The 11,152-nt window shown below is 57.4% G+C and overlaps 1 protein-coding gene across 1 annotated transcript in view; it reads left to right on the forward strand.

Moving 5' to 3' along the window:
* Window positions 1–752: 752 nt before the first annotated feature.
* The window catches only part of SLC47A2 (solute carrier family 47 member 2), a 19,736-nt gene continuing 9,336 nt past the window's right edge, over window positions 753–11,152 (forward strand). The window contains exons 1-11 of the mRNA XM_044921803.1: window positions 753–875; window positions 1,781–1,882; window positions 2,148–2,216; window positions 3,006–3,154; window positions 3,736–3,778; window positions 6,962–7,006; window positions 7,226–7,323; window positions 7,769–7,866; window positions 8,848–8,961; window positions 9,757–9,824; window positions 10,778–10,886. Of these exons, the coding sequence (XP_044777738.1) occupies window positions 753–875; window positions 1,781–1,882; window positions 2,148–2,216; window positions 3,006–3,154; window positions 3,736–3,778; window positions 6,962–7,006; window positions 7,226–7,323; window positions 7,769–7,866; window positions 8,848–8,961; window positions 9,757–9,824; window positions 10,778–10,886 (1,018 nt within the window). The remainder of the gene's footprint in view (window positions 876–1,780; window positions 1,883–2,147; window positions 2,217–3,005; window positions 3,155–3,735; window positions 3,779–6,961; window positions 7,007–7,225; window positions 7,324–7,768; window positions 7,867–8,847; window positions 8,962–9,756; window positions 9,825–10,777; window positions 10,887–11,152) is intronic.

Below are 11,152 nucleotides of genomic sequence, written 5' to 3' on the forward strand. Positions count from 1 at the left end.
GTGGGTCGCAGGCCAGCTCTGCTGCATGCATGGGAGAGAAGAGAAGGTAGACTGGGCAGGCCAGAGAGGAACCTGGGGGGATGCCCAGTGATGGCTTCACTGGGCAAAATGGAGGGGGAGAAGGGTGAGCTGTTCGCCCAAGGGGGGTCACCCTGGCTCTCAGGGATGCTGCTGAAAGGGATCGTGGGCAGAGAGGGGGCTAGGGGTCTCCCCCAGGTATCCTGGCTCCTGGCTCCAGGCCACTGCCCCCTCCCACCGGACCGCTCCTGGGGCAGGGCTCTGGAGGCTGCCCTCCTCTCTAAGTCTTCACTGCTTCTTCTCTGGAGTGGGAGTCATCATGGGTACCATCATGCCAGGGTGTAAGATGCCCAGCGCCTCAGCTCACCCCAGCCAGGCCGTCCTGCCCTCACCCCCAGAACCAGCACACCCCCACACTGCCCCAAACCTTCTCCTCCTGGGGCTTTGCAGCTGACCGCCCTGGGGACAGCAGACCCAAGGCACCCACAGGCATCAGCCTGGGTGAGTCCTGGGTGCCCAGGGCTCCATCCTGTCCTGCCCTGGTGACAGAGCCAGTGGGCTGGGCAACAGGGCCACGGAGCCGGGAGGGAGGGCACGTCCCATAGGTTGCTGCAGCGGCCCCTCCTCCTGCCCCTTACTCATTAGCCAGGCGGCAGGGTGACATGGGCTTGGCTGGGCAAGGCTGGCGGTAGGAGTGCCCAGGCATGCAGGGCGGAGAGCAGCCTGGTCTCGGAATGGACAGCGTTCAGGACGCGGTCCCCCGAGACCGAGGGGGCTGTTGCCCTGCCCTCCGCAGGCTGGTCCCCGTTGGCTTTGCGGCCGAGGTGTGGACGCTCTTCGCTCTTTCCGGACCCCTGGTAAGGAGGTGAACTTTTGCGGGGGGGATAGGCAGTCAGGCTGGGTGTGACGGGGGCTGTGCCAGGAGCAGCTCACACCCCTCCCCAGAAACTTCCCGCACTGACCGTGTCCAGGCAGTACCAGGGGCCACCACCCAGAGCAGGTGACAGACAGCGGACAGCTGTCCCTGGCAGTGGGGCCTGACCTCGCTCAGCAGCCGGCAGCCCCCACTCCGAAGGGGCAGGTGTGTCCTCCTTCAGAAACAAACGGGAAGGCTGGATTAAATCCCTGGGATGACCAGTGAGACCCATTAATACAGGAGTCTGTGGGCCCCCCCTGCAGACAGTTTGCAGGGGGAAGAAGGGCCCATCTGCCCATTTTATTTCCAATGGGAAAATTGCTTTAGATCCTCTTTTCTTTTTTTTCTCACCATAAATACTAAGCAATATATGCTCCCTACGAAATGTCCGGACGAAATGAAAAGTTACGATGAAATTTATCTCTAATCCCACCACCGGGACCTAGCCATTCCTCTTTTGTATGAGGTCTGACCACATGATTATTAATAACACCGTTGGAGTATGAGATGTTTGAGTTGAGCTCTCTGGGCTCCAGACTGCGTGGGTGCAGCTGCTTCTGGAGCATTCCCGCACTTTCAGGCAGGGAAACTGGAGCCCAGAGGTGGAGCCCAGAGGCTCACGGCCGCTGCTGACGGCAGATCCGGGAGCAAGACTCAGGTGTCCTGACCTCCAGCTCCGGCTGCCGCATCCGCCTCAGCCACAGTGCTCGCTTTCTTTCCCCGGTTGCGGGCAATGGGTCCGGCGGCTGTGTTTTTTTGTGGGTCTCTGGTTCGAGGCCCCCCAGGAAAAGCCTCAGTGTGGGGCTGGGCGGTGCAGGGCCCTTGACCTTGGTTGCTGTCCCCCAGTTTTTGTTCCAGGTGCTGACCTTCATGATCCATGTCGTGAGTTCAGTGTTTTGCGGGCACCTGGGCAAGCTGGAGTTGGCATCAGTGACCCTCTCGGTGGCCGTGAGTATAGCTGGGTTGGTGTGGGGATGCTCTCCCCCTGCCCCACCACCGAGACACAGCATGAGGGCTGACATTCCCAGCTGGGCCTGGGAGGGGGGCCTTGCCCGTGCAGGCAGGGCCTGGGGCAGGAAGGGGGTCTCTAGCTCAGCCGAACATCAGGGCTGCCGTTGAGTGGCCTCCCCCGGACGCAGGGTGCTCCCCAGGTTCCCCTCCTTCGCCCCCCACCCCTGACAAGCCCTGTGTTCTCTCCTGTGCGTGACTCCAGTTTGTCAATGTCTGTGGAGTTTCCATAGGATTGGGCTTGTCCTCGGCATGTGACACCTTGATGTCCCAGGTAGGTGGGCCTCCTGGAGCCGGGCAGGAGGGTGCCCACTGAAGGCCCTTCAGTGACCCCTGGATCTGGGAGCCCATCAAACAGGCCCCGGGGACACCTGCCCCCCGGCCCGCCTGCAAGGCCCGCATGCTGTCAGGGACTTAGATCCATCGTTTTGAAACAGTCAGCGCAGACGGGCAAGAGAGCCATGGAGGGAACGGGGTGGAGGCCGGTCCCTGACCTCATGTGTCAAATGCTGAGGGCGCACCTGTGGGGACCCTCCCAGCCTCGGGGGCCCACAGCCCAGGGGGGCTCAGCTTTCCTGGGTCAGGGGTCTGGACTCACGGTGGACCTGGGGACCTGGGCTCGGTCCGGGCTGCCACTTAGCCTTATGGGGACTTGACAAATGTTCTCGGAGCTTCCCTTGCTCTAACTGTGATTGGGAGAATGAAGCGCTCCTTGTTAGGGGCTTTTGAAGAACTCGGCACAAGGGGTAGATAGAGGTTGGCCTTGGCCGCAGGGCCTGGCCTGGAGCTAGTGCTCACTAAATAACGGCTATTGTGATTCTATGAGCAGGTTGAGCCCCCTGCAGAGGAAGCTGAGCCCAGAAGGGCCCCCTCCAGGCTGTAATCAGGGGGTGCCAAAGGCCCGCTCCCGGAGCACGGACGGCTGCCGATGGTGGTGTCCTGGGTCCATCCCCACGGCCCTAGCACCGCTAGGAGCTTGACGCCCTGGCTAGGTTCACCCAGGGGACAGAGGGAAGGTACTGAAGGGGTGGGCAGCCTGACCCAGGACTGAGCTGTTTTGCAGAGCTTCGGCAGCCCCAACAAGAAGCACGTGGGGGTCATCCTGCAGAGGGGGACCCTGGTGCTGCTGCTCTGCTGCTTCCCCTGCTGGGCGCTCTTCCTCAACACCCAGCAGATCCTGCTGCTCTTCCGGCAGGACCCGGCCGTGTCCAGGTACTGGCTTCTGCTGGGGCGCCGGGGAGGGACCCCGTCAAAGAGACCACTCCCTAGCGCCCCCACCCCCCCCCCCCAGCCCCCGTGCTTCTCTGGGTCGCCAGCGGTCACAGGTGCAGCTCCTCCGGGGAAGGTTCCAGGATTCCGTGCTCGGGTCTCTCCCTTCTGGGGCGTGCTGCTCCAGCTGCGGCCAGCAGGGGGCAGACACGCGGCCAGTTTTAATTCGGGAGGAAAGGCGACATGATGAAGGCATTTGCATGTGAGCCCCGGCCTGGGAATACCTTGTTCATTTTGTAGGATCTGCGCTTCATTTGCTTCTTTCTTGATAAGATATCAGCTTCTCCCCGCTCCCCCTTACACACCGCATGTTACCGCGAGTTTAAGTTCCCTAGCCATGACAGCCTCGTGGTTAGGTCCTTGCCTTCTAGTGGCACCCCGTGACTACTTGTCTTCAGGGCTTAGCAAAGCCTCTCTTCAAACCTGGGGTGCCCAGAGTGTTCCTCGGGCAGCCTCCCAGCCCCCGCCCCCCGCTCCTGGAGGGCACAGCCTGGGCCGCTCTGGAGCTTCTGGCTCTCTTGCAGGCTAACCCAGGAGTACGTGCTGATCTTCATCCCAGCACTTCCGGTAAGTGCCTCTGTCTCCCGAGCCTGGAGGAGGGTGGACCTACACTCTCTTTGATTCCGGCGGTTTGCTTTTCCATGCTTTTCCATGCTTTTCCATGCTCTCTGCTGGGGAGGCCCATGAGCCTGCAGCCACTTCTGGCCGAGCCACCGAGGCTGGCTGGAGGCAAAATCCGGTCTCATTCCAGTGCATGCAGATGGACCTTTTAGGAAGTAACATGTTTTCTGATTAGAAAACCATTTATTGGAGAAATCGTGGGAAGCGTGGGAAAGAAACATTCTAAATCACCTCTAATCCTGCCCCCCCCCCCCATGACCCAGACAATATAGGGTAATTGCTCTTTCCAGGATTATTTCTGTTCGCGGGCGTGTGTTCAAACACGCATGCACACGTGTAGTTGGAAAAAGGGTCAACGTGTGTATCTTGTATTATAACCTGCTTTTCCCCTTTCCAACATGTTGTTAGTCCCTGGATGTGATTATAAATAGCTTTCCACAATATCCACTTCAAAGGCTATGGAGCAACCTATGGTGCCACAATGTATTAACCAATCCCTATTTGGTAGGTATTTCGGTTGTTTCCAGTATTCACTATCAGAGAGAAGACTGTGATAAACACCCTTATATTTTAGATCTTTGTGAACATCTGTAACGATTTCCTTCAGGTGCTTTACTGGAATTGGCATTGCTTTGGCGATGGCTTTTGATACCAGTTTGTACCAATTCTCCCCCACTAGCAACACTCTCGTTAGCGCAGAGTATTGTTACTAATGTTTTTGTTTTTTTTTTAAAGATCTTATTTATTTGACAGAGAGAGAGAGACAGTGAGAGAGGGAACACAAGCAGGGGGAGTGGGAGTGGGAGAGGGAGAAGCAGGCTTCCCGCGGAGCAGGGAGCCCGACACGGGGCTTGATCCCAGGACCCTGGGATCATGACCTGAGCTGAAGGCAGACGCTTAAAGACTGAGCCACCCAGACGCCCCTTTACTAATGTTTTTTTTTCTGATTCGAAATAGTTTTCACAGGCATGTTATTGCTAATGAACATTTTTCTTCATGTATGTATTGATCATTTTATTCTTTTGTGAACTGTCCATAGCCTTTGCTTTAGTGGGTTAATCTTTTTTTTAAGATTTATTTGTTTATTTTAGAGAGAGCGCGAGGGAGGGGCAGAGGGAGAGAGAGAATCTTAAGCAGAGTCCCCACTGAGCACAGAGCCTGACTCAGGGCTTAATCTCATGACCCCAGAGATTGTGACCTGAGACGAAACAAGAGTCCGATGCTTAACGGCCCGAGCCACCCAGGCCCCTCTGGGTTAATCTTTTTCTAGTTATTATAACTCTTGTTAACTAATAACTCTTTGTCATATAGGGCACATCCCTTTTCATTTTTTAAGCTTGTCACTCGCCTTTTAATTTTTGATATTTTTGACCTAAAGAATTTTTAGTGTATACATAACAGATCTATAAACCCTCTTCTTTATGGGGTCTTTGATGAGCTTAAAAACACTTACCCCCATTGCAAGATTATATAAACATTTGCCTATGTTGTCTTTGAGCCCTCCTATGGTTTTTATTTTTACCTTTACGACTCTAATCCATCTAGGGGCGCCTGGGTGGCTCGGTCGGTTAAGCGTCTGCCTTCGGCTCAGGTCATGATCCCAGAGTCCTGGGATCGAGCCCCACATCAGACTCCCTGCTCAGCAGGAAGCCTGCTTCTCCCTCTCCCACTCCCTCTCTCGCTGTGTCTCTGTCAAATAAATAAAAATCTTTAAAAAAAAAAAAGACTCTAATCCATCTAACAAACTTTAACTAGGACTCATGATTGCATAGTCTCTCCTTTCTCCATTAATTTATTAAATACGAGCTAGGTAGTGCATCTAGTCAAGTCAGTTTCTGAGATTTCTGGCCGGACCCGGTAGTCTGTATGTCTGCTCAGGAATTCACTCCTACCCTCTTTAATTTGTTGAGGCTTAGTGAGACACGTGATTAGGGGGCGGTATTGTGTTGGGGATGGCGTCTTTGGAATGACAGTACCCCTTTGGTATCTTGCCAAACAGGGCCACTGGGGCTGGGTCAGGGGAAAGCATCCGATAACGTTATCACTGTGGCAACTCCTTTATCGAGTAAAGCAAGTCCCTCCCATAAAATGCTGCTGTAAAATTTACCAGTAAAGTAATAATAGAAGTGCCAAACATCATTTACATAATGCTTACCTAACACTTGGGATGCTTAAACGTGCCATTTACTGTTTTGTAAGCATTTGGCGATATTAACTTTACATATATAGGTAGAGATGAATATGCATGCAGTATATGCACAGATGATTATCCCCATTGTAGATGAAGAAACTGAGGCCCAGAGAGGTTAAGCAACTTGCCTAAGATCACACAGCTGATAAAGAGAGTGGGGCCAGCACTTGAACCCAGGCAATCTAGCTCCAGCTCCGTGCTCTTAAGCACTGTGCTATACTCAACAGAAGCGGAGTGCTAAGGGAAGGGATGGGGTAGGAAGGCGCAGGCCAAGGGCCAGGCTTTAACAGAGGACATAAAGGGGGGGCAGGGACAGAGCCCCCAGCACACACACGCTGACGCACATGCTCTATCCTCCACCTGCCACCGCGTGGGGACTTGAGCCTACTCAGCAGGGTCTACTGTTGGCCACCCGGCTGAGCCCCTTCCCCCCCACCCCCGCCACCCTAGCCCAAGACCACTCCCCCTAGATTATGGTTTTCAGCAGCCAGAGCCAGACTCAAGGGTGGTCACAGCCTGTGGACTGGGGCTCTGCTGGGTGCTTCTGTACGCAGGCCCCTGGGTGGCCTCCCTGAGCTGATGGAAGATCTGGGTTGGCAGCCAGAAGCTCTCTGCCAGGTGCTCGGCCTCTTACACAAGCCTGCTGAACTGTGCTCTCTGTTGGAGCCAACCCGCCCTGCCAGTCTGTCTTCCCCTGCAGCCGAGCAGAAGCCCGGATGAGGGCCTCTATCCTCCTAGGCAGGGCCAGAGCACCCGAGATGGTTCAGCGGGCTTCAGCCCACCGGGGGAGTGGGGGGCGCGGGGGTTCCAGACATACTTTGGTGAAGTTATTGTTCCATACTCAGGTATCGGAGAAATATCTATTGATGTTCATCTCGTGCTTTTGGGTAGTCATTGTTTATTTGTGTGTCTGGTTTTTTTGTTTTTATTTTACACAGGCATTTTTCCTTTATGTCCTGCTGGCGAAATATTTGCAAAATCAGGTACAGGTCCCTGGCTAGCAGGGTGACCCCCGGGCCCAGCACACTGCCCTATTCCAGTGGGAAGGGGTGCCTGAGGCTTTTCTCCTTTCTGCACGATCTGTGAGCCTGAGTAGGGCCCAGCAAGGAGCTGCATGTCCCCAGCCTCCTTCCAACCCCTGGACGTGCCTGGGCTGGGCCACACCCCTCCCTCCTGTCCCCCACCCCCTTCATTTATTTCAGGGAATTGTCTGGCCCCAAGTCTTCAGTGGCATCGTGGGCAACTGCATCAATGGCTTGGCCAACTACATCCTGGTTTCCATGCTGAGCCTGGGGGTCAGGTGAGCACCGGGGACCCCGTCAGGGAGCACTGGCACCAGGCACCCCACTCCCGACTGGGGCGGGTTGGTCACCATCCTTGCCTCACAAGAACTGCGGGGGCTGCCCCTGCCGTCCAGAAGTGGGTGTCGTGAGGAATTGGGGGGTCCTGCTGGTCCCTCGGGTCCTGGGGGGCTCCCCACCAAGGAGACGGGGAGAGGAGCCCTCCTCATCCGTGCCCCAGCCCGCCAGGAAAGGCCGAGAGTGGGGACCTGGCAGGGTGACTCCGAGGACTCTGTTGTCATAGTGCCTGTGGCCGGGGGTCCCGTGGCCGATCCCAGGATGGGGGCGCTGGCTGGGCCATGCCTGGGCCCGCTTCCCCTCCATGCTGGCTTCAGCAGGGGAGCCCCCTACGCCAAGGGCCAGAGTCGGCCCCTGGCCCCAGCCCTGCTCTCTCTCCTTTCCCAGGGGCTCTGCTTACGCCAGCACTATGTCTTACTTCGTGCAGACCATCTTCCTCTTTCTCTACATTGTGCTGAAGAAGCTGCACCTGGAGACGTGGGCAGGTGCAGAGGGCCGCCCTGCCTGTGGGGGGCTGAGCAGACAAGCATCAGGCAGGACCCCAGCACGGGCCCAGGGGGTGCATTTGGCCGGTGGACAGAAGACCCGGTTGCAGTCCCGTTGGAGGGGCCCTGTCTCCGGGCTTGCCTCTACTTCCCTTTGGGGCCTCCTTCCCCTTTGCTCCACCCCTCAGGACCCCGCCCCCAAAGGCCCCAGATCGCCCCCCATCAAATGTGACATGGTGCAGAGCCCCGCTTTCTGGCCCGCTCCTTGATCTCAAGGTGGTGACACGGGGGAAATTCTAGGTGTCAGCCGTGGGCCCAGCACCCGACATTTCTGACCCCAGTTAAACTCCATGATGCCTTTTATTATCCCCATTTTATTTACACAGAGGAAATTGGTACATGGTGGGGCTGGACTCGAACCTGTGCCCGTCTGAGCTTTTCTGCCTCCTGAAACCTAACTCTGTAGACCGTGGGGTCCCCTTGCACATTTCAGGACCAGCTCTCTGGCCGGGGCCTCAGTCACGGGGCAGGGAGTCCGGCGTGCCCCCCCCTGCCCCCCCTGCCCTGAGAATCCTTTCGGCACCCTTGACCTCATACCATCCTCCCAAGAATCCTTCCGGAGAGGCAGGGCAAAGATAACTCCGATTTTCGGATGAGGGAATGGAGCCCAGAAAGGGCAGGGTAGTTGCCTGAGATCCCGGCGTGGTGACGCAAGCAGAGTGTGGGGACTCTCACCCGCCCTGCGGTGCTGGCCGTGTGAACAGGCGCCCTTGCCTGGCACCCTCCTCCCGCACCACACCAGCCCTGGACCAGCTGGCACGCCCTGTGCAGAATGCAAAGTGCCTGCACGTCCTGAGCCGAGCCCGGGGGTGGGGGTGGGGGCGGGGGTGCACAGCCAGAGGCTGGCAGGGGCGTCTGGCAGTGGACGGGCATGCGCAGTGGGCTCCCTGCTCGGCTCTTGAGCGCGGCTTCTGTTCCTAGGCTGGTCCAGCCAGTGCCTGCAGGACTGGGGCCCCTTCTTCTCTCTGGCCGTCCCCAGCATGCTCATGATATGCATTGAGTGGTGGGCCTACGAGATCGGGAGCTTCCTCATGGGTACGTGGATGAGCACGGTTCGGGGAACCGCGTGGGCAGCTCCGAAGCCCCTCCCCGCTCCCCCCCCCCCCCGCCCCCGGGACGCCGCTGTTCAGCAGCCTGGGCCAGTCTGGGCCTGTGGCTCTCTCATCTCCGCCCCGAGGTCCTGAGCTCCCGGAAGGCAGGCCTGGGCCTTTCATGTCCAGACCCCAGCAGCGCCCAGCAAAAGGCCTAGAACGGAGCAGGTGCCCGGGGCAGGGGGTTGAGTCAGTGAGGGAGCGAGGGACTGAACCAGCAGGGGTGTGAGCATGTGTGGGTTTGTCAGGCATGTGACACATGTGTGCTCACCGGAGCACCCAGGGCAGAGTCCACACAGCCTGAGAATCAGGCCAATGCAAGAATGGCCCTGGGAGACCTTCTGGCCCAACCCTTGCCCCCCATTTACAGATAGGTAAACTGAGCCCCAAGAACAAGAGACTGTCCAGAGTCTCACACAGTTGCACACTGGTAGGGCTGGGACCCAACCTCGGCTCTCCTGATCTTGGCCCAGGTCTCTTTTCTCTCGCTCACCATGCCAAAGTATACCAAGGACTTGAAAGTCAAACCATACAGGGAAAGGCCTCCAGAAAATTCCACTGGGATTTTCCTGGAAGGCTGAAGGCCAAGTAGGAACATCTTCTATTGCAAATCTGCCCTTGGAAATCATTTGCCCCTTGGCCTCCAAAGCAGAGGGGCATCCTGTCCCAGGTCTGTTAGCCAGCCCCAGGGCTGGGTGCTGACCGTGTGCACCCCAATCCCCCCCACTCGCCCCCGCAGGCCTGATCAGCGTGCTGGACCTCTCCGGCCAGGCGATCCTCTATGAGTTGGCCACGATAGTCTACATGGTGAGTCTCTTCTGGGGGCACCTTCGTCACACCCTCCATGCTGGCCCAGCCCCCCTGACGGCCTGCGGTGTCACAGAAGAGGGGCAGGGGGTCACCCTAAGGGCCGTCTCTATCTCCCGAGGGACCCTCCTGGACCCTCTGTGCCCGTTCAGGTACGGGCCCTGCCGGACACACAAGTGACTCACAGCTGCTCCACGGAGGGTAATACTGAATGCACGTGGTGGTAGAATTTTTTTAATTAGCACTATTTAAAAATGGAGAGATTTCACATCGTAATCTGAATTTTTGCCTTTTCTTGAAAAATGGGACATTCCATTTAGCGGTGGGCCCATATTCCTGCACGCCCCAGTCAGCGAGAGCTGGGTAATGGTATCCCCTGGTGGTGGTGGGGGGGGGACATCGCTGTCCCCCACCGCGGTCCCCGTAGCTCCCTCCTCTTCCCACAGAGACATGAATTGTCCCATGTCACTCAGGTGTGTATCTATCTGCCATCCTCCTGGGGACATGCAGTATGCGACCCTGGGCTTAAGGAAACGACTCACAAAAGTCTACACTTAGAGCACTAACGTATAAGGTGCTTTATTTTACACATGGTTTCCACAAAACTTTGTTTTTCTGGCATACTTAAGACCACAGCTACCTCTTAAAAATGCATTTACTCACGACGTTTTGGCAACACACTGATCTAGGTTGCAGGGCCAGTGGCCTTGTGATGTCTTCTGGAGCGGGGGTCGGGGGCAGCATTGCCTGGCTCACTCAGGGCATCCCCAACCCATCTCCCAATCGCAGCTAGGGATCCATCCTGTCTTCCTGCTCTTCTCCCTCTTGGCCCAGCTTGGAGGGCTGGAGGACCACTCCACCCCCAGCCCTGGCCTCTTCCTGGCTCAGGACCCACCCCATTCCGGGGGCTGGAGGTTACTCCACTGACAGCCCCTTGTTACCTGTGATCCCAGATTCCCCTGGGGCTCAGCAACGCAGTCTGCGTCCGGGTGGGGATGGCCCTGGGAGCGGCAGATACTGCCCAAGCTAAGCGGTCGGCCATCTCAGGCATGCTCTGCACAGGTGGGTAGAGTCCTCTGGGCGTGGGGGGAGGGTCTTGGAAAGTTAGAGCCCGGGGCAGGGGAGAAACCAGCCCGAAGGAGGGCAGTGGGGGGTGGGGTCCAGAGCATCCCCTGCTGAGTTGACATGGCCTTTCCACCCCTGATCATGTGAAGTCTCTTCCTTCCCAGGCTTCTCCCTCCAGCTGTCCAGGGTCCTATTGCAAATTTGCCCTCGCATTATCTCCCGCCCCTCCCCCCCCCCCCCCCCCCCCCCCCCCCCCCCCCCCC

Source organism: Neomonachus schauinslandi, chromosome 15 (assembly GCF_002201575.2).
Source record: "Neomonachus schauinslandi chromosome 15, ASM220157v2, whole genome shotgun sequence".
Taxonomy (NCBI): domain Eukaryota; kingdom Metazoa; phylum Chordata; class Mammalia; order Carnivora; family Phocidae; genus Neomonachus; species Neomonachus schauinslandi.